The sequence below is a fragment of the Opisthocomus hoazin genome, chromosome 25, assembly GCF_030867145.1.
Source record: "Opisthocomus hoazin isolate bOpiHoa1 chromosome 25, bOpiHoa1.hap1, whole genome shotgun sequence".
Classification (NCBI taxonomy): domain Eukaryota; kingdom Metazoa; phylum Chordata; class Aves; order Opisthocomiformes; family Opisthocomidae; genus Opisthocomus; species Opisthocomus hoazin.
In genome coordinates, this window is record NC_134438.1 from 8,197,178 (window position 1) to 8,218,499 (window position 21,322).

Genomic DNA, 21,322 nt, shown 5'->3' on the forward strand with positions numbered 1-21,322 from the left:
CACAGATGCCTCCACGCTAAGCAGAGGAGCTTGGAGCTCCTGCTGGGTGAGAAAATGCTTTAAAAATATAACATTTAGAGGCGTTCTCCCATCTGCGCACAGCTAATATGTGTCTCTCATGATAGGTGTGCTGGTCCTGGAGCCTCCGCGCTTTGCAAATGAAGCCGCTGGCAGGGACCCCGCTGGGAGAGGGGGAAGAGGAGGCGCAGGGACTCAGCCAGGGACGCCGACGCCGGCAGCGGCAGAGGACGAGCTGCCGCCCCAGCCCCTCGCCTCGGAGGTAGGTGCACGAGGGGCTCACGCCGCAGCTCTCGGGGTGCTGGTGAGGATGGGACGGGGATGGCAAGGGGGGACGCTGGCTGGAGCACCCCCCTGCTCGGAGGCACCCAGCATCATTTCAGCCCAGCAGCTCCTTCCCCTGCAGCCGCTGCTCCCAGGGAATGATCCCCAGGCTTGCAAGGGGGAGAGGGAAAAACCCGGCTGTAGCCCTTTGCAGAGCCAGGAGCAAAGTTTGGGGGTTCAAACCCTTTCCCAGCTGGGTGCCGAGCTCCAGCACGATGCCGCATAGGGCTGGTTGCTCACACAGCTGACTTGCCATCCCCGGTGTGCTCCAGCATCCCTGCATCCAGCGAGCTGCTATGGAGCTGCCAGCCTTCCTTGCACCCAGGACAGGGTTTTGGGGTGGTGAGGCCATCCCTGGTGCAGTTTTGGGGGGGCAGGAGCATGTGCCAAGGCCTGCCATCCCCGTGGTGGTGACGTGAGATGGCACGTGGGCTCTGCCGGCGGCCGGGTTTGTTGTGGTGCCTGCGAAGAGGCCAGCTCGCAGCGAGGTCCGCTTGGCAGGGAGAAAAAAAACCACATAATAATGTGCTGAGGAGAAGCGCGGCCGTGGGCCGGTGACTCATTGCTGGCTGGAAACGGCTTCGTCGGGCTCCTCGGTGGCGGCTCTGCGGCGGCCGAGGGAGCGGAGGGGGCTGCTGTGCCGGTGCCAGGGCGAGCGGGGACCGGGACGGAGCAGGCTGCAGAGGATGCTCGGAGAGGACCCAGGTCTGGAGCAGCGCCCCATCGAAGGGTGCCGTGGGGGCTGGGGGAGGGCAGAGGGGGTGGGATGCTGCCTCTGCTGCCGGAGTTTCTTTGGGGTTTACGCAGGCTTCTCTCCGCAGCGAGCAGCAGGCAGAGCTGGCCGGGCTCCCCACGTCTCCAGATGAAGGTGAGGGCAGCCCGCGGTGGGGATGGGGGCAAAGGGGTGGGTTCTGCACCCGCGCTCCCTCCCAGAGCGGCATCGAGCGGGTGTCCCCTGCCCTGGCAGTGCCTGCCTGCAGCCCCACACCCCTTCCAGCCTGGGGACCCCGACACCGTCCCCTGCAGCTCCTCGTGCCTCACCAGCTCAGCCACCCACTGCACTGGACCCCTCGCCCTGGGCCAGCCTGGCTGCAGCTCCCTTAACCCCACAGGGGTATTTTGGGGGGCACCTGCCAGCCCGTGCCCCCCGGGAGCCTGCAGGCTGTGGAAATGCCAGTGGTGTTTTCGGGGGTGTCCCTTGGAGCGGCGTCAGGCTGGGGAGGGGACGCTGCCGCCCAGCTCCCACCACGCTTTCTGTCCCCAGGGAGGATGAGCAGTCCCCAGAGGCACCCAGACGGGGTTTTGGCCGGCAGTGAGCAGAGCGTGGAGCACGTTGGCGAGGTGAGAGGGAGGGGAGGGCGACAGGTTGGGGGTCCCTTCCCTCCCAGGCCCCTCGGGCTTGGCTGGACCCCAGCTGCTTGGTGTTGCTCTTTCCAGGATGAGTCCCACGCCAGGGAAGGTTTTGCTCCAGCAGTGTCCTTGTGCCCCCAGGTGCCAGGCACGGACGGGCAGGAGCTGGCTGTGCCCACCAGGGACGGTGACAGGACCGAGGAAGGTGGGTGAGTCCCCATCCCACATCCCAGCTGCGTGCCTGTAGGGGAAGGCTCCAAGTTGCCGGGGACGAGCACGGGAACAGCGTGGCCTGATGGGGTTTGCTGCGTTGGTGGGGACACGGGGAAGGGGGGACCCGAAGCCCCACTATGCTGGGGGAAGGAATGGGATGGTCCCATTCCACGGGCACCCGCTCCCTGCCAGGACAGGAGGGCAGAGGGAGGAGGAACGGCCAAGGAAAAGCCTTTCTGTGTGGTCTCTCCCACGGCATCCCTGCAGATGGAGAAACCCCGGAGGAGCCGCTGCTGAGTTTCCCCAGCGAGCTCCCGGTGCTGGAGAGACTAGGCTTGCACAGGTAGGAGCAGCGAGCACCCGCGTACCTCTGGGGACTGCGGGACAGGGGGGTCCCAGGGCACCGCGTGGTCCAGCGATGGGGCTTTCCTCCTTCTGCACTGCACAAGAGCCCCTCTCTAGGCGAGGGGGACTTCAGGGGACCCCATGGTGCCTCCACCCCTGGCAGCACTTCTCTTTCTGCAGGGTGGCTTTGACGGAGCAGGATGTGGAGGTGAGGGCTGCCGGGGGCCACGGGAGGGCTGGGGAAGGGGAACAGAGGGACGGACGCTTTGCTGGCTCACCTTGCCGGGGCTGTGCCCTGCTCCTGGCCACCCTCCAGGCACCGCAGTCCCCTGGCAGCCACCTTACAAATCCTTTTGCCGGTGGTACTGTTGGCATTCGGAGGCAGCTGCGTTTCCACGGCAAGATGAGTCTGTCCTTATGCGCTCGGCAATCCCACAAAGTGCTCTGCAGCTCGCCAGGAGCACCCTTAGCCGGGGAGGTGGTGGAAGCCGCGCTAATAAAAATAATTTTCCTGCGAGTGCCAGGGCTGAGTCAGGCTCTGCTGTCAGCCGGGACCTGCAGCGAGCGCTGGCGTCTGCCCGGCGAGTGCTTTTGCCAGGAGGGCTCGGGATTTCCACGTGTTGTTGCCTGCCTGGGGGATGTGTCTCGGTCGGGCTGGCATCGCAAGGGGACCGTCCCCAGCATGCAGCAGCCTGATGGGTGCTGGGGTGAGGCAAGTGCTGGTTATCCTTAGCACTGCCCTGCTTGGTGGCATGCCAGGGGGTCTGTCTGTGCCTTGGGGATGGCAGTGGATGGCCCTGCTGCCTTCCCCTTCACCCTGTGTCCCACCTCTCACCCTCCCACCCCTCAGGCAGCCTTCGCCCACCTCGCCCTGGCTTTTCGCTGCGACGTGTTCACCCTGCGGCAACGGGTGCAAGTGGAGAAACGGGCACGGGACACAGCGGAAGAAAACATCCAGGAGGAGCTGGGGCAGTGCCGGGCTGCTCTGGAGGTTGGTGGGCACCGGGCCAGGGGGCTGGCATCTCTTGGGGACATCCAGCCCGGGGATGGTTTGGACAACTCAAAGTCCCAGCTCCAGCAGCTCCATCCTCTCCCTCCACAGAGGCTGGGCCCATCCTGCGCTGACGCGGGCTGCAAGGAGACACTGGAGCAGCTTCAGCGTAGCCTGGCTGTGCTGGCAGCCGCCGTCGAGCGGGCGACCAGCGCCGCAGAGAAGCTGGGGGCTGTACATCAGGTCTGCGCATCGCCTGGGATGCCCTGCTGGAGCTGGGAGCGAAGGAGGGGGCTTCTGGGCTTGGGGACCTGTCCCTGGGCTTGCTGGGCTTTGTTCCTCCTCCTCCCGGTGCTGGCGGTGACCTCGTGTTTGCACGTACCGGGGTGCAAGGGATCTGCCTGCCCTTGGGAGACCTGGGCGGAGGCACCATGGGATGCACAGCGAGGGGCTGGCAGGGACCTGGGTCCTTGGGGACCAGGAGGTGGGGACCCTGATCCCCATCCCTCCCGCAGGAGGCCCGGATGAGCCGAGCAGTGGAGGTGATGGTCCAGCACGTGGAGAACCTGAAGCGGCACCACATGCGGGAGCACGCGGAGCTGGAGGAGATGAAGCGCCTGATCCAGCAAAACTCCCGCAACCGGCAGCTGGCGGAGACCCAGGGTGAGGTGGGCTCTGCCGCCGGCGTGGGGTCTGCGTGTGGCGACCCTGCGGGGTTTGGTCCTAAACCCCTCTGGGGGGGTCAGCATGACCCCGAACTGCAGAGCCAGAGGGTTGTGCGAGCTGGGGACCGGGGTGCGGGTGACAGCTGGGACCCGATGACAAACGCGAGGGGCCGGCGTGATGGCAGACGCAGCGTGGGAGCAGGCGCTGGTGGCCGGAGAGCCATCGTCCCGCGGGGAATGCGGCGCAGGGGGGGCACACAAAGGACGCTCTGTCCCTGGACGCCAAAGCCCACGCACGCCGTTGCCACGCGTGCAAGCAAAGTCCCCCCGGCCGCGGCACCCCTGGGACAGCTCTCGATGGGAGGGAGCTTTGCAACCGTCTGCGCATCGGCCTCGTCCTGATTTTTGGGGGTGATGTAAGGCTGCTTCTCTTTGCTCCCAGATGACACGGAGCCACGGCTGAGACCTCACCCGCTGGTGCGAAGCTTCCAGCAGGTAACTGGTCCCAGTTCAGTGGCCCCAGAGCCACCACCTCCCCGTGTCCTGCCGCTCTCCCTCGCACGGCGGTCCCCACGCACCCACTCATCCTTGGGCAATGCCACTCCTGCCAGCTGCTTGCTAGAAATTCCAGGGATCAGGCAAAATGTAAGGATGGCCTTGGGGGGCTGCGGGGAGCATCGCCTTCCTCCTCCTCGTCCGTGCCGTGGGGAGACAGGGTGCCTGGGGCTGGGGAGACAGGGTGCCTGGGGCTGGGGAGACAGGGTGCCCGGGGCTGGGGGCTGCTTGCCCAGGAGATCTCAGGCAGGTCCCTCTGCCTTGCAGGGTCGTAGCACAAGAGCCGCAGGCTTGGCTGTTCCCTAGCCCCAGCTCGAATTCGGGACTGATTCCCCTACAGCTCGAGAGGTAGGGGAGCGCTCGGGGAGGGGGTTAGGCAGCCTCGCCGGCACGGCGTGAAGCAGTAAGAACAGGCACAAACCTCCTGGCTTTGACCTTCGCTCATCTCACCAGCTCTCTGGCCGGTGGGATGCTGGCAGCATCCCTTCTCCTCCGCCTCGGTGTCCCTTGCCTGTGCTGGGGAGGTGACGGGGAAGGAGGGGATGGGGAGCACGGGGAGGCAGCCAGTGCAGGGCTCACCCCCAGCCCCTCCATTTCAGGGGTCTGCCCGCCGCAGAGTCAGCATCGCCGTCATCCCCAAGCAGCTCTTGGTAAGGACAGGCGCAGGGGGGACGGGCAGGAGCTGTGCCCCGCTGTCGGACGTGGGTCCCCGGGCTCGGTGCGACCCGGGGTCTGGGTCTCCACTGATGCTCCCACCTTTGGTGCCCAGCCAGGTGCCAGCCCGGACAGCCGAGCAGCCCAGGCCAGCGAGCTGGAGAGGGAGGGGACCCAGCGCCGGCCCAGCACCCAGAGGTAACCGCGCCGGGTGGCGAGGAGGCCATGGCACCGGCTGCGAGCTGGCCTGGGGGGGGATGGCACAGCACCCTGTCTTCCCCCTGCCCAGGAGCGAGCTGGAGCCGCAGGGCCAGAGCGGTGCCGTGACCGGGGAGCCGGCGGCCAAGGCGGATGGCCGAGGCTCAAGTGGAGGGGACGAGGAGCCGGAGCAGCTTGGGCTGATGTGAGCAGCACCCTGCGTGTGCCCAGCATTCCCCCCGCGGCTGCCGGTCTCATGTGGGAAATGGGTTGGGGGATTTGGCGATGGAAGGCTGGGATGTTGGTGGGTTGCCTCAGCTTGACCCTGCTCTGCCTCAGTTTCCCCCATGCACTGCAGGTGCCCTCCCCGGGCTTGTTTCATTTGGGTTTGTAGAAGGGCCAGTGAGGTTTGGGATGGTGTTAAACACCTTCCTCATCCCCAGCTGGGGTGGGGGAGGGATCTACTCTCCCCCCTGGATGACGAGTGTCCCCGGTCACCTTCTCCCCAGGTCCAAAGGGTCCCCGGCAGAGCTGTGGCGGCCGTGGCTCTTCCTCCCGCAGCACTACTGGCTTTTCTTCTGGCTGCTTCTCCTCAGCATCGCCTTCCTCCTCCTCGTCCGCGTCCTGGAGCTGCAGCGGCTGCAGCCCGCGGCGTCGCCCAAGGCCTAGCCAGAGCAGGAAGGGGGAGGCAGCTGGGAGGCACCCGCTCCCCATTGATGCTGCTTCCCCGCACCGTAAAACACCTAGAATAATAAAATCGGAGGAAAAATGGGGGAATTTTAATGCTGCAGCAGGGAGGAACATCCTGTGCTAGGATCTGAGGTTCGGTTGGAGCCACCTTACAGGCGTGAAGGGCGCAGGGAGCCGCAGCAGCCCTCATCGATGCCGTGAGTTTGCCTGTTCTCATGGCACACCGAGGGGTGTGGGGATGTCCCCCCTGCTGAGGACAGACACCGGGCTGGCAGCGGGTTTGCACCAGAGCCGTGTCCCACTGTGCTGGCCAGGCACCCTCCACCACCGCACGTCCTCGGTCCCTGCTGCCTGGCAGCTGTAATTAAGATCCGATGCTCGTTTGCTGCTGCCCGGGGGCCAAAGCCCGGTCTGGAAGGAGCGGGTCAGCGTTCAGACTTTCCCATGGCGTCACGAAGAGCTCACAAACAGAGGGAGCTCTTTCCAGCCGCTCCGGTACCTGGGAAAATCGCCTGGTTGGACGCAGACGCCCCGTTTCCGCGTCCGCCTCGGCCTCTCGCGGCCCCAAAACACGGGTGGGCGACCCCAGCACCTTTACCGGGGGCCCGGGGGCTCGAAAGAGCCCGGCCGAGCTGCAGGGGGGACCGTGGGAGGGGGCTCTGCACCAGGACCCCCAGGAAGATGCCCGAAGGAGGGATGGAGGTGCTGGGCTGGCTGGCCCCGCTCGCCGTGGCCGCCGGCCATGCCGCGGGTGACTCACGGGCAGACGGCGGAACCCCCGCCCCGTACGCCAGCTCGCCCCGTGTCCCTGAGTCACCGTCCCCAGCTCCGTGGCAGGTTGTCCCCGCGCCTTGCCGGCCTGCGAGCCCCTTCGCCGTGACGCCTGCCTTGGTGTCACCGAGTGAGGACACCGGCACCCAAAGAACCCCAAAAAGCACCCGGCCAGGAGCGACCTTCGGTGACCTCGGCGGCTCCATCCTCCGCCCCAAGGTACCTTCACCCCACCGGGGCCGTTCCCACCCGGGGGACCCAGGCGGAAGCATCACCCCAAAGGTTTCCGTGAGGGCTGTGGTGGTCTGGGGACACTGGTTGGGGTCCAGGGCTGGCGCCGAGCGGGTCCCCCCTGCCCGCAGCTGTCTCCTGGCCTCTGTTTCTGGCTGGGGGGGGCAAAGTACGGCGCAGCAGCCAGAGCCGGGGCAGCAAGCAAAGCGGTTTGGTTTCATCACCCTCATCTTTTAGGTTGTTTTGCGAAAAGACTGAGTTTCTCACCCCAAAATTTAATAGAAAACCCCAGCCGGGGTTGCGCGGTCCATCCCGGGCTCCGCAGCCCGCGGCGTGGGCAGCGCACGGCTGGGGTGGGGGGGGTGGGGCGTTCAGCCTCCAGCACTGCAAAAACCCCATCCCAGCAACACTTTGCTGCAGCAGAAAGCAGGAGGGGCCCGGGGCCGCCCCCCCCCCCGCCCCGGCAGCAGCGACTCCCAGCACCGCCCTCCGCGCCCGGGACGCCTGGGTCCCCCCTTCCCGGGGAGGTGAGGGAGAGGAGGAGGAGGGGAGGGGGAGGGGGAGGGGGAGGGGGAAGGGAGGGCCGGGCCAGCCGGCAGCTGCTTGCGGAGCCGGAGTCTGCTTCCTGCTCGTCCTCGCCCGGCTGCGAGCAGCCTTGAGCCCCTCCCCATCCCCCGGGCTGTGCCTCAGTTTCCCCCTCCGACAGGCTCTGGAGGTGAGTGTGGGGGGGGTGGGGATGGGCAGAGCATCCCTGGGGGTGGGGGGAGTCAGGGTCCTGCTGTCCCCCCGACCTGTGTACCCCCTCCCGGCTCGGGTCAGCATCCCACCGGCTGGTCCCCCCTCCCCGTGCTCGTGGAGAGCTGCAGGGCGGGATGGAGGGGGGCTGCCAAAAGCGAGGGGTGACTTTGGGGTGCTGGGGAGGGAGAGGGGGGGTCGTCTCTCACCCCGCCATGCCCGTGTCCTGCGTGTCCCCGGAGTGCCGAGCAGGGATGCTCGGTGGGGGGGGGCAGCCGGAGACAAAGCCTCTCTGGGGGGGCAGCGGGGTCCCCCTGCCCTGTCCTCGCTGCTTTTCCCCTCCAGCCCCTGGGCTCTGCTCCCCCCGAGACAAAGCGAGAAGAGAGCAGCGCCCACTCCTCCTCCTCGACTCCATTCCCAGTACCACCAGTGCTCCCAGTGCCGAGTGGGATGGGGTGAGCAGAGCTTTGCTGAGCGCTTTTCCCTCCTCCCGACCCCTCCAGCCGGAGCAGGGGGAGGGATGCTCCATGGGACCCCCGGCAGCGAGTGCTGGCTGGGGGTTCGGGGCTGTGCCCTGTCCCGGGGCTGAGGCTGGGGGACACGTTCCCCATCCCCTGTGCCTGGGGTGTCTGAAGCCCCCGGTACGTTGGGTAACCGAAGCCGGGGTTCGCCACCGTACCCCCAGACCCGTCCCTTGCCGATGCCACGGGGGTGGCTGTGTCTGGGGGTGAGGGAGCAGCGGGAGGAGGAAAAGGATGTGGGATGCAAAGCCCGGCCGTGAGCAGACTTCCCCTCGCACCGAAATTCGGCTGCAAGAGGCAGCTTCCTCCGTGGGGCTGGTGCTGGGCAGAAGGGCAAAACTCAGCAGCCAAAATAGGGGGGGGAGGTTTGCCCCCACCCCGAGCGTTGTCTCTGCCCAGGGCTCCCTGGGACGTAGCCGGGCTGTGGCTCGTGGATCCCCTGCAAAGGGCAACGCCAGAATGCCCCGGAGAAGTGCCCACTTCTGCTGCTGGTAGCTGCACCTCCTGGGGAGGGGGATTTCGGCGTGTTTTTTCCATGGGGGGGTGGTTAAGCACCCTTGGAAGGGAACCCCCTCCACTGCAACACCCCGTCCCTGCTGCCAGCCTCTGCCCTCGCCGGTGCCAGGTCTGTGCTCGCTCCTTCGCCCTTCTCCCCACAGCTCCGCGCTGGGGGCTTGCTGGGGGCTGGGGCTCAGCCGGGGTGTGCCCGTGCACCCACATCCCTGGCTCAAACCAGAGGAGCCGACAGGGATTTTTCCCCCCTCCCTCCAAGGATTCCAACCCAGCCAAATTAGGGCTGGTTTCCTCGGGGTCGGCCAAGGCGATCTCCCTGCCCGGTCCCACGCCCGGGGAGGACGGCGTTGGCCAGGACAGAGGCCTGGGATGTTTTCCCCGGGCACAACAACGCCGGGAAGAGCAGTGCCCGCTGCCTTCGCCCCTGCCCGGCACCAGCCAGGCCAAGCCGTTGGGTGGCCACAAGAAACCCCCATCCTGCCCGCCGTCCTTGGGCCCATCCCTGAAGTTGCTGGAAGGACTTTCCCAGGATCCAGCCCAGCTCAGCACCCTGTCCCAGGGGTCTCCAGGCTGGATCCCAAACCCAGAGCAGCCTGGTCCGTGCGGGGAGCTGGCGCAGCGGCGAAGCGAAGAGGCTCAGCTGGGAGGGAGTCGGCTGCCGCTGGAAATCCTCCCAGCTTCCATCAGCTCCGTAGGGAGCTGCGACCTTTCCCACCCCGTTTCCACGTGCTGGGAGACGTGAGCTCACCAGCAGCCCCGGGACGGGGGGTTGCTTCTCTGCGCGCCAGGGCAGGGTGGAGACCCCGACCCCGGTGGGGTGTCCCTGCTCCAGGGGTGCTGGGTGATGTCCTCGTGGGCTTCGTGGCTGTAGCCGCCCCAACCAGAGCCGTCACGAGCTGAGTCAGGGCTGGCTGCAACCCCCGTCACCTCCTTGCTCCGGCTCGCAGGAGCAGCGTTAGAGGGAGAAATGCAAAAGGCGTTCGAGGGGAGAGTGGAGCTGGACGCAGTCTGGCTCGGCGCCGTGCCCTCCATGCCCTCGTTCGCTGGCACCGGCTTTTGTGGGCTGAAAGCTGCTTATTGGCATCAAACCTGCAGGAACCGAGTATCCATGGGGGTTTCTGTCCTTGCTGGTGATTGCTGGGGGGGGTTCGAGCGTGCCAGAGGGCACGGGGTGCCAGCACGAGCATCGCTTCCGTAGGAAACTCGGTGTCACACAAGGCTTGTTGTTCTGCCTCCTCCGAGCCTCTCTGCCGAAGCGCCGGTGCTGGAAAGCTTTCCAGGGTGTCTCGGCATCGTGTCCGGTGGGAATCACAGCCTTGAGACAGTTTTTTTCCAGAGCCAGGGGTTGGTGATGATGGAGCGGGTGCTCCCAGCGCGGGCAGCTGCCCCTGCCCTGTCGCCCCGGGGCTGCTGCGTGGTGGCCTTGGCCAGCGCGGTAACGTGAGCTCCCGGGGGAAAAACCCATCGTGCCGGGGCAGCGCGGGGCACCGGAGCCCGGCCAGGCAGCACAGCCCGCGGGAGGAGGGCGGGAGGGTGGTGGGACGGCATGCCGGCACTCCCCGGCGAGGTTTGCATCACTGCCTCAGTTTCCCCAGGCTCATTCTGTCCCACTGGCAGCGCGCAGGGGAAGGGCAGAAATCTGGCCCTGGGTCTCACGGCCGTGCCACGAATGCATCGGTCGTGTCCTCTGTCCCCGTGCTGTGGCTTTGGGGACCGGTGGGTGCCAGCTCCTGCTCCAGCCGGGCTGGATGCTTCGTCCTCGTGTCTGCCCAGGAAGGAAAAGGTTAAAAAGCTGGGATTTCCTGTCTGCGGTGCTGGGGAGGGAAGGTGACCTGCAGAAGTGCTTTGCATCCTCTGTGGCTCCGGCTGGCCTTGCAGAGTGCCTGCGGGTGTCGGGAAGCTGCTGGAGCGAGACCGAGCTTGAAACCCAGCTAGAATTCGGGCTTTCCAGCCCAAATTTAAGCCCAGGCTTAAACATCTCATTTCCCCCACCCACTGAGGGCAGCTTGGCTCGGACATGGCATCCTTCCCCCTCCGGCACCTTCGGGGTGCTGCCCCGTGCCCGCCGGTAACGCCGAGCGGCGAGAGGGCAAAGAGCGATGGTTCAAAGGTACGAGCGCTCCGGTTTCCCAAGCCTTCCCACCGGTTCCTCCTTGGCTGTGCCACGTCTCCGCCGGCCGCTTTGCCGGGCTGGGGGAGGCTTTTCCAGCTGCCAGGCTTGGCGACAACGGCTGGCAAGGGCAAAGCTTCGTGGTCTGGGCTGGCGAGACGGAGCGTGGCATGGGACGATGCCGGGGGGCGGTGCGAGGAGCAGGAGGCAGATGCTGGTCCCCCGGGGGATGCCAGGGGAAGGGGGGTTTTGGGGTGCTCGCGGGAGAATGCGCTGCGCCCCTCCTCCCACAGGTTCCCCGGCGTGATGGGGCCCGTTCGTACGGTGGTTTGGGTTTTTTTTGGTTTCCCCACTGGTGCTTCCTCTGTGCTAATCTGCTTCCGCCCCGCTCCGGGGGTGGCAGAGGCAGAGGTGGGGGTGGGATTTGCCCTGCTCCGGTTGCAAGCACCAGGCTGGCAGGATGGGTCCAATCCTGCTCCCTCCTGCCCCCAGGGCTGGGTCCTGCTGGGTTTCGGGGTGGCTCAATGGAACAGGGTGCTGCACTTTGTCCCCGCGACCCCCCTCCCTCTCCCTCCCCCGGCGAGGCCGAGGGTGAAGAGGAAGGAAGCGGCGTCTTTGCTCCAAAACAACTTTGCTGCTGCAGGTACACGCTGTATGGAGGAAGCCGCTCGCTGCCACCGCAGCCCTCCCCGTCCCCTCCCCTGACGTCACGGTGGCTGGGTGACACGGTGGCTTGCTGGGTGCAGCACCCGGGCAAGGCTCCGCCGGCCGCTGCTGGAAGGGGCCCCGGTTTTGGGAGCACCATCACCCAACGGCACCCCTGGCCGGGAAACCTCGCGCCGAGACACCAGGTCCGATAGCGGGTGGGTTTCAGGATGGGGGTCCAGGAGGGTGTCCCCCCACCCTGATCTCTGCCATCTGCATTCAAGCAGGATGAGTGTGCCGGCCGATGAGCCGGGCAACCCGGCCCACGCCGTCTTCGAGAGGTTCCTGCGTGCCGGGGAGTGCCGGGAGGTGCTGGGCTGCTTTGGGGAGCTGTGCCGGCGGCTGGGGCTGCAGGGCAGCGGGCTGCAGCTCTACCATGGCCTCAAGGCTGCCCTCAACTACTGGAGTGCCAAGGCCCTGTGGAGCAAGCTGGACAAGAAAGCCGGGCACAAGGACTACGACCAGGGCACAGCCTGCGCCAGCACCAAGGTACCGGGGACACGGGGCGTGGGGTTTGGGTCCCTCCGTGCCCTGCATCCTTGTCACCGGGGTGAGAGCATCCCTTGGGGCACCCTTGGCCCCCACCCCAGGGAGGATACGGGATGGGTCGGGCGGGAGGTTGATGAGGTTTGACGGGACAGGGTGTTAATTAGCACCGCTCCCCTCCTCGTGGGGTGACGCCAGGTCGGTGCCACCCAGCCAGCAGCGTCCTTCCTCCTCCCGCTGCTGGGGACCTCGCGTTGGGGGGGGGCTGCAAAGGGGCAGACGGACCTGCCGAGCCCTTTCTGGGGAACAGGAGCGTGCCGGGGTGGGATGTCCCCTCGAGGGCTGGGGGACACTGTTTCTGTCCCCCATGTCCCAGAGCTGATGGCTTTTGTCCCCACTGCCAGTCCCCACTGCCCAGGGGCTGGCAGGAGACCAAACCCGAGTCCTGGTTTCGAGCCTGATGCTGGTGAAATCTCCCCGTCCCCGGGCAGACGTGCGTGCCTTATCTCGCCGAGCGCTTTAATTGCTGCCACGGCCCCGCGTGAAGGCAAGGTTCAGGCAGGCGGGGAGGCGGGGGGCACCCCACAGGGTCCCCCCACTTTGCAGGGAGAAGTGGTGCTTGCAGCCCCGGGGGGAGAAGGGGAGCGGTGGAGAGGGGCCTGATCCTGACCGGGGAATCGGGGAGAAGCTGCCCGTGAGGGTGCTGAGCTCCCTCTGGGACTGACCCAGCCCTTGGGGGTGGCCGTCGCCTTCGCAGTGCCTGGTGGTGGGGGCCGGGCCGTGCGGGCTGCGGGCGGCCATCGAGCTGGCGCTGCTGGGCGCCCGCGTCGTGCTGCTGGAGAAGCGGGACTCCTTCTCCCGCAACAACGTCCTGCACCTCTGGCCCTTCACCATCCACGACCTGCGGGCGCTGGGAGCCAAGAAGTTCTACGGGCGCTTCTGCACTGGCACGCTGGACCACATCAGTGAGTTTTCTGGGGGGGACACACACCCCCCAAGCTCCGCACCCCCTGGGACCCCCCCCGCTGCGGGGAGCTGAGGTGACCCTGCTTCGGCAGGGGGGTTGGACTAGATGACCCACAGAGGTCCCTTCCAACCCCTACTATTCTGTGATTCTGTGATTCTGTGATGGGGGGGTGCAGCCCTGAGTGCCCCCTCTGCCCTCCCAGGTATTCGGCAGCTCCAGCTGATCCTGCTGAAGGTGGCTCTGCTCCTGGGGGTGGAGGTGCACATCAACGTCCAGTTCCAGGGTCTCGTCCTCCCCACGGGCAAGGCGGGCGGACAGGGTGAGGCATCGCTGCGGGGCAGTGGCATCCCTGGGGACAAGGACAGAGCTGAGGGTGGCTGCTCGGAGACCCCGCTCCCTCTGCTAGCCCGGGGGGGGATGAGGTGCAACCTTCTCCCCCACCACCCCCGGAGCAGGTCCCAGCTGAGACCCAGCACGCTCGTGACTGTCCCTCTCCCCAGGCTGGAGGGCTGTGCTGCAGCCCGGCTCCTCTCCCCTCAGCCACTACCAGTTCGACGTCCTCATCTCAGCCGGCGGCGGCAAATTTGTCCCCGAAGGTGACACCAATGGGTCCCTGCACCCCTGGGACCGGTGTGGGGGGCCGTGTGGGGGCTCACGGCTCTCCCATCCCGCAGGGTTCAAGCGGAAGGAGACGCGGGGGAAGCTGGCCATCGGCATCACCACCAACTTCATCAACCGCCACAGCCGGGCCGAGGTGGAGGTGGCCGAGATCAGCGGCGTGGCCCGAATCTACAACCAGAAGTTCTTCCAAAACCTCTACAACAAAACGGGTCGGTGGCCCCGGTCCCGGTGTGGAGGGTGCCGGGGGTCCTTGTCTCCCCTTGGTGTGACTGGAGGCTCAGCCCCGGGATGTCCCCGGTGCGATGGGACGCGTGTCCCTGCGCACTGTCCCATTGCAGGGGCTGTTTGGTGGCAGAGCCGGGTGCAGGGGGTCCCTGTGGCCCTGGTTCTGCTCCACGGCTCAGCTCAGCCCCTTCCCCGTCACCAGGCATCGACCTGGAAAACATCGTCTACTATAAGGACGACACTCACTATTTCGTCATGACGGCCAAGAAGCAGAGCCTGCTCAAGAAGGGCGTCATCCTCGAGGTGAGGAGGGCAGAATCCGGCCCCGGGATCCCGTAGCGATGGGCGGCTGAAAGCCCGGGGGGCGGGATGCAAATCATGGGTGCTGGTTTGACCGTGCACCCCTGGGATGGTGGGGACTTCGGCAGCCGCTGCCTGTGCCAGGGAGGAATCGTTCTGAGGGGCTCACAGCCCCAAGCCCGGTGGCAGGGCATCACCCCAGAGCTGGCTGCACCCAGGGTGGGGGGCAAACACCACCTCCCACATCCCGGCTGGCTTCACCCCATCCCCGTCCCCGCAGGACAAAGCGGACATCGAGAGCCTCCTGTCCCCAGAGAACGTGAACCGGGACGCCCTCCTCAGCTACGCCAAAGAAGCCGCCAACTTCTCCACCAACTACCGCCTGCCCGAGCTGGAGTTTGCCCTCAACCACCGGGACCTGCCGGATGTCGACATGTTCGACTTCACCTGCATGACGCGCTCGGAGAACGCGGCGCTGGTGCGGGAGCACAACGGGGCCCGTCTGCTCCTCGGGCTGGTGGGCGACTGCTTGGTGGAGGTGAGGGTCCCCCGTGGAGCACCACTGCGTGCCTCAGTTTCCCCTCTCATTGCGAGATGCGTTGGATGCAATATATTCCCCCTCCCTGAGTGCTTCTTGCCCCGGCTGCCCTGTCCCAGGGGCAGGCTCCCCACGTCCCGGTAGCGGGATGCTTTGGTGGGATTATCCCCTTCCCCAGCCCCACCGGAGATCTGGGGTGGATCCCAGGGTGGAGGAGCAGCCCAGCTCCTCCCCAGACGCAGCTCTACCGGCCAGGGAGGAGACAGCCGCCCGTCCGCTCCCTACGCGTCCCACCGCTGCTCCCCGCTTTCATCCCCGGCCAAGCCCGGCAGCTCCCAGCCTCCTCCCAGCCGCCCCGACCGGCTGTGCGGCTCCAGCTCCGTCCCTCGTTGCCTTTCCCTCCACAGCCCTTCTGGCCGCTGGGCACCGGCGTGGCCAGGGGCTTCCTTGCCGCCTTTGACGCAGCGTGGATGGTGCGGCGGTGGGCGGCCGGGACCCCCCCGCTGGAGGTGCTGGCCGAGAGGTGAGCGTCCCCATCCTGCTTCTGGACCGGGCGAGGATGGTGGCACTGAGCCCTGCCCTGTCCCTTGCGCCCAGGGAGAGCATCTACCAACACCTCTCGCAGACCTCCCCGGACAACACCAACAAGAACATCAGCCAGTACAGCATCGATCCGGCCACGCGCTACCCCAACATCAACCTGCAGGCCATCAAACCCAGCCAGGTACCCGGCCCAGGTCCTGCCACGGGGCAGCCACCCAGCCCAGCCTCCCCAGAGGTCGGGGTGACACCAATTCACAAGGTCCCCTGTCCCCAAAGGGTGTGAGGCTGGAGATGTTTGTCCCCAGGGCACTTCACGCGCTGCTGTTGGGACTGCGGGTGGTTCTGGGGAGGTTGTGGGGGGGTCTGGACGTCCCCCTTGCTGGGGTCAGCTCCCTGCGCTGGCTCTGGTCAGGTGGTGACCTGCCACCGGCGTGTCCCCGTCGGCAGGTCCGGGACCTCTACCTGGTGGGCACAGTGGAGGTGGACCACAAGATGAAGCGCGACAACCAGCTCAACACTGGTAGGAGCAGCTGGTCCTGCCCTGGCCCCCCCGTTCCTCCCGGCAGCCCATGCCGGAGCGGCTCTGCCCTCATTTTCCTCCCCATCCTCCTTTCCTCGAGCCCTGGCCGGTGGCCAGCCGGCTGCCACGCTCCTCCCAGCAGCAGCTGCATTCCCGTCCCAGTGGCACCACTGGTTTCCGTTCCTTCTACCCATGGCCCCGTGGGGACACAGCCCCCCAGCTGCCTTCTGGCGGGGGGGTGAGGGGGGGGTTGTTCCCCTCCTTCTGGCCTGCACTGATGCGAAATATTGACAGATGCTTTATCAACCCATTTATTGAGCCTTGGGGGGGGGGTTGCATGGCGGTGGGGTCTCAAGTCACTCCTGTGGGACCCCTTCCCTGCTAAAGCGCTGATGTTGGGAGGGGGGAGCGGGCTGGGGGGGTCGGCCCCCCGCCTGTCTGGGATGGGGACACCTGTGCTGCTCCCCAGCGGTCTCCGGAGATGCCTACGAGGAGCTGCTGAGCTGGTGCCAGGCCAGCACGGCCGGGTACCGCGGCGTGGCCGTGACCAACTTCACCACCTCCTGGACCAGCGGCTTGGCCCTCTGCGCCCTCGTCCACCGCTTCCGCCCCGACCTGGTGTGAGTGCCTGCGACCCCCCCCGGGACCCCTCCAGCCTGCGGAGCCCACCCTGACAGCACCCATATCTCCCCACAGGGACTTTGACTCCGTGGACCCCCGGGATCCCATCCGGACCCACCAGACGATGCTGGACATGGCAGAGCAGGAGCTGGGCATCCAGCCCGTCCTCTCCAGCACCGAGATGGCCACCATGGCAGAGCGCGACCGCCTGGGGCTCATCACCTACCTCAGCCAGTTTTATGAAGCTTTCAGGGCTTCTCCAGGTGCGAGGTCTGGGGGGAGCGGGGGGAACGGGACGTTTTCCCACCCTGAGCCCCAGCGGGGCTGGTGGGGTGCCCCCCGTTTGCAGGGTGGGTCCCACCAGCGTGGCCGTGTCCCCTCTGTGCAGAGACAGAGGAGGTCAGCAAGAAGCCGCTGTCACCCTGCGGCACGCGAGGGGCCATCCTCTTCCTCAGCAAGCTGCAGAAGAGCTGGACCCTGACACAGAAGCGTGCCCGGGTGAGGTCCCCCCACCCAGACCCTCGAGACACCCCAAAACCATGCTCCTCCCCCCCCCATCCTAGCCACCCCCTTTGCATGTGCAGGATGCAGCCCAGAAGGATGCTGAGGCCAAGAGGGTCCGCAGGGACGCCGAGGTGGGTCTGCCCCGGGCATCTTGAGGGATGCTCTGTGGGGTGCAGCCGTCCCGGGGTGGGGGGCAGAGCGGGGGGCTGACCCTCCCCTCGGGTTGCTCGTAGCTGGACGCGGGGCTGGACGCAGACGCTGTGGACGGCGCCCGCGAGCCGCCGCAAACCGCCGCGACGGACCCAGGGCAGGTCGGTCCTCGTGTCACCCCGGGGTGGGGGGGGTCCAGCGCTGGGCGGGTGGGCGCTTGGGGGGCACCGGCAGCTGGTGGGGCCGAGCCAAGGGCCGGGACCGGCGCTGCGCAAGCGAACGCCTACGGGCGGCCGGCTCCTCCCTGCCTGTTTCCTGACCCAACTGGTTTTCCGGAGCCAAGGCTTGCCGCTCCCTCGCTGGTGCCAGCAACCCCGTCCCAGGCACCCAGACCCACCTCTGCAAGGGTCCCCTGGGCTGGGTGGTGGGTGCTGGCACCCCGGTTCCACCCCAACCCGTCCTCTCGCCCCGCAGCCGCCGGCCCGCGGGGAGAGCAGCGACGCTTGCTACTTCTGCGGCCGCCGCGTCTACCTCCTGGAGCGAGCCAGCGCCGAGGGACGCTTCTTCCACCGCGGCTGCTTCCAGTGCCGGCAGTGCGGGGCCACGCTGCGCCTGGGCGACTACGCCTTCGACGAGGAGAACGGTGAGGCGGGCTCTGGGGAGACGGGGTGCTCGGGGCAAGGCTTGCTCCACCTTGCAGCTCCTCATACGGGTTTGGGTTCCCACCACCACCACCACCCTCTCCCCCAGGTTATTTTTACTGCTCGCTTCACTACCCCAGTCCTCCCAGCATGGAGCTGCCCCGGGACGAGCCGCCGGCGCTGCCCGATGGGGTAAGTCACCGTAAATCCCCGCCGATGGTGGGGGAAAGGCGGAGGGGGATGCTCGGGCACGGCCCTGCACCGCCTCACCCCTCCGCTGCCGGCTCTGCCCTAGGATGCCGCGGCCGCCCGCCTGCCCTCGGATGCTGGGGGCCAGTGTGTGTCCCCCGAGGAGCGAGCACCCAGTCCCCCGCAGCCCCCACCAGCAGCCCCACAGCCGGGGGGAGAGCGTGGGGCAGCGGAGGATGCTGCAGATGCTGGTGATGCTGGTGGCACGGAGGAGCCAGAGCTGCCGGCACAGCCCGGGGAGGACGTGAAGGAAGAGGAGGGTCCCGGAGGGGAGCCCCGAGGGGTGGCGGAGGAGGGTGAGGAGAGCGGGGGCAGGAGGAAGATCGTCCTCACACCGCTGGAGAAGCTCAAGCTGTCCACGCTGAACCTCACCAGCGAAGCGGAGCCCGAGCCGCCGCCGAAGCCGGCTCGTCTGCGGCTCCAGGCAGCGCCCGCAGCCCTCCCTGGCCTCTGGCGGGGAGACGACACCTGGGAGGAGGAGGAGGAGGAGGAGGAAGCGGCCATGGAGGAAGGTAGGTGGCTACAAGCTGGAGTCTCCGGCCAAGCAGGGCTCTGGGTCCCTCTGGTACCCTGCCATGCCCCGTGTCTTGCTCGTGAGGCCAGAATGGCTGTTTTCTTGGGGCAGCTTTGGAGGAGAGTGACAGCGAGGAAAAGGAGGAGGAGGAGGAGGAGGAGGAAGGCACAGACCTTAGCATCATGGCAGAGTCGGTGAGTGCGTTCCCCAAGCGGTGGTGGCCCCACCAGCCGGGATGGTGGCTGGGGCTCTTGCCAGCATCTCTCACCGAGGCATCGGGTCCGGCGCTGCCGTGGCTGTGGGGGCAGGAGGTGCTCGGTGCAGGGACTCACCCCGTGCCCATGTCACCGTCCCTTCGCAGTGCCTGGACCTGGGGGAAGAGGAGAAATACCCGACCTGGAAGCGCACGCTGACCCGCCGGGCCAGGGAAGCCCAGATGAAGAGGTTCTGCAAAGCCCAGGTAGCCGCACGGGGCAGAGCTGGGTCCCCAGCCCGGCACCGTCCCCTGTCCCCTCCACCCCGCTGCCAGTGGCCGCATGCCGGGGGGTGCCAGCCCTCGGGCGAGCGCTGCCCTTCCCTCGCAGGCCATCCAGAGGCGGCTGGAGGAGATCGAGGTGACATTCTGGGAGCTGGAGCAGCAGGGCATCAAGCTGGAGAAGTTACTCCGGAAGGAGGATGGTAAGGCCAGCTTGGATGGGGCACCGTGACCCCCATGACCAGGGGGGGTCTGCGCCCTGCTCACGCCCCCCCGCCGCCCCGCAGGCACCCCGGCCGACCAGCAGACGCAGTGGATGAACCAGCTGCTGTACCTGGTCCAGAAGAAGAGCAGCCTGATGTCCGAGGAGTCGGACCTCATGATCGCGTAAGGCTTTGGGGGATGCTCCCCAGTCGGCAGGGGGGCTCGGCTCACCCCAGCCCCCCCGAGCCCAGCACCCCCCTTCCCTCGCCGCAGGGTGCAGGAGCTGAAGCTGGAGGAGCAGCAGTGGCAGCTTGACCAGAAGCTCCGGTGCTACATGAACAAGGAGGGTGAGTGCCGGCACATGCCGGGGTGGGGTGGGGGGGGTGTCCCTGTGCACGGCAGGGGGAGCGGGGCCGGGGCTGTGGCCAGGCAGCCCCGCTCCAGCCCCCTGCTCCCGCAGAATCCCTGAAGACGCCCGAGGATCGCGCGGCCGAGCAGCAGATCCTGGCCCAGCTGCTGGAGGTGGTGAACAAGCGCAACATCCTCATCCACATCCAGGAGGAGAAGCGGCTCAGCGAGCTGCAGGCCTGATCCGTGCGACCCCAGGACCCGTCGGTTCCTCCCCAGGGGGGTCAGGGGATGAGTGGTCCCCCCGCCCCGGCTGAGCATCACCCTGAGCAGCTGCTGAAAGTGGTGATGCCAGAGCTGCCCGCAGGCGGCTGCTGCGGTGAATCCAGGTCCCCGCTTGCCAAAGCCTGCCATGGAGGGGCTGGACCTGCTGGTGGGACGCCCATGTGGGGAGACACTGAGGAGAACCCCAGCTTTGGGGTGCAGAGAGGGTGTCCCCTCGCTTGGCTCAATTGTCTTCGCCTTGTGCTTGCTTGAAAACAAGATTTGCAGGGGGCTACGAAACGCAGGGGCTGCAGCAGCTCTGCCCAGGGTTTGCTACAGGAGGAAGAAGCCCCACGGGGAAGCGGGGTCTCGCCCGGTGCAGGAGGTCCCACAGCCATCACCCCTCCAAGGGGACGCTGCCCAGAGGCTTGGCCAGGGCATGGAAAGCATTTTTGTCCGGCAGAGCCCCTCGTGCTGGAGCTGCACTGCAGGCTCTGGGTGGGAGAGGTGGCTCCATCGCTACCCAGCCAGCTCCGGGCACCAAAGGGCTTCGCTCCCGGCAGCGAGGATGACTGCGGCCACCACAGGCGAGTCACACTGGAGATGCCAAAAGTGGAGGGGCAGCATCAGGAGCAACCCCTGGAAGCCATCTTGGGACATCCATCCCAGCTGAGGACATCCATCCGAACTCAGGACAGCCATCCCAGCTGAGGACATCCATCCGAACCCGGGACATCCATCCCAGCTGAGGACATCCATCCAAACCCAGAACATCCATCCCAGCTGAGGACATCCATCTGAACCTGGGACATCCATCCGAACCCGGGACATCCATCCCAGCTGAGGATGTCCATCCGAAACCAAGACATCCATTGCAGCCTGGGACATCCATCTCTTCCAGGTACATCCACCCCAGCCAGGGACATCTGGCTCTACAAGTGGGGCCAGCAACCTACAGAGCGGGTGATCCCACCACCCTGCATCACTGCTTTTGGGTGCCACGGCCATCCCCAGCCGCTGCAGGAAGCCAGGGTCCGAAAGCCCACTGCGAAGCCCTGGGGCTGGGGAAGGGGCTTTCTGTCCAGCAGCTCCCTGAGGGCGTTGTCCCCAGGGCTGTCACTGTGTGACACCGAGGACAAGGGACACCGGTGGCCATGTCCTCCTCGCCCCTTAGGGGTTTCTCCTGCTTGGCAGTGCCATGCTGGCCTTTGCACAGACCTCTCCGATCTTTCCAGAGTCCCCAGTTTTTGTGGGGTGGCCTCCGCGGCCGAATGGTGCTTCAGCAGCCCCAGCCATGTCGGGCACAGGGGTCCTGGGTGCGGGCTCCTCCGTTAGCGATGTCCCCCCTGCTCAGCCCTTGTCCCCTCAGCGCCTCCCCAAACCCTCCCTTCTGCCTTTCGTTTGTACCCACCTGCTGCAACCCCCCCCACTTCAAATAAAGCTTCCCCGACCCGGCGCCAAGGGCTAAAACACCGCCTTTATTTTCTATCCGAGTCCAATTTGGCTGCCAGAGCAGTTGCCAGCCTTCCCTGGGAGCCCCCGAGACCCCCCCCACGCAGGGGG

The 21,322-nt window shown here is 66.7% G+C and overlaps 2 protein-coding genes across 3 annotated transcripts; both read left to right on the forward strand.

The window, feature by feature from the left end:
• On the forward strand, nt 1-6,081 carry LOC142364146 (uncharacterized). The gene is made up of 15 exons (XM_075443031.1): nt 1-46; nt 126-280; nt 1,164-1,210; nt 1,607-1,683; nt 1,834-1,897; nt 2,098-2,248; nt 2,431-2,458; nt 3,101-3,241; nt 3,353-3,484; nt 3,757-3,904; nt 4,349-4,401; nt 5,061-5,111; nt 5,231-5,313; nt 5,405-5,518; nt 5,823-6,081. The coding sequence occupies exons 2-15, from the start codon at nt 159-161 to the stop codon at nt 5,980-5,982; spliced, it is 1,371 nt and encodes a 456-aa protein (XP_075299146.1). The 5' UTR covers nt 1-46; nt 126-158; the 3' UTR covers nt 5,983-6,081.
• A 1,540-nt stretch (nt 6,082-7,621) lies between these two features.
• On the forward strand, nt 7,622-21,238 carry MICAL1 (microtubule associated monooxygenase, calponin and LIM domain containing 1). Of its 2 annotated transcripts, XM_075442926.1 has the most exons (26): nt 7,622-7,720; nt 11,528-11,735; nt 11,817-12,078; nt 12,833-13,040; nt 13,245-13,361; nt 13,543-13,638; nt 13,717-13,872; nt 14,091-14,191; nt 14,469-14,726; nt 15,134-15,249; nt 15,324-15,450; nt 15,717-15,789; nt 16,259-16,409; nt 16,486-16,673; nt 16,799-16,908; nt 16,995-17,045; nt 17,148-17,225; nt 17,539-17,707; nt 17,815-17,897; nt 18,001-18,466; nt 18,580-18,662; nt 18,830-18,928; nt 19,053-19,146; nt 19,231-19,330; nt 19,421-19,494; nt 19,608-21,238. In XM_075442926.1, the coding sequence occupies exons 3-26, from the start codon at nt 11,818-11,820 to the stop codon at nt 19,736-19,738; spliced, it is 3,390 nt and encodes a 1,129-aa protein (XP_075299041.1). In that variant the 5' UTR covers nt 7,622-7,720; nt 11,528-11,735; nt 11,817; the 3' UTR covers nt 19,739-21,238. The 2 variants fall into 2 exon arrangements, with proteins under 2 accessions (XP_075299041.1, XP_075299042.1); XM_075442927.1 differs by lacking the exon at nt 17,148-17,225.
• Nucleotides 21,239-21,322: the final 84 nt, after the last annotated feature.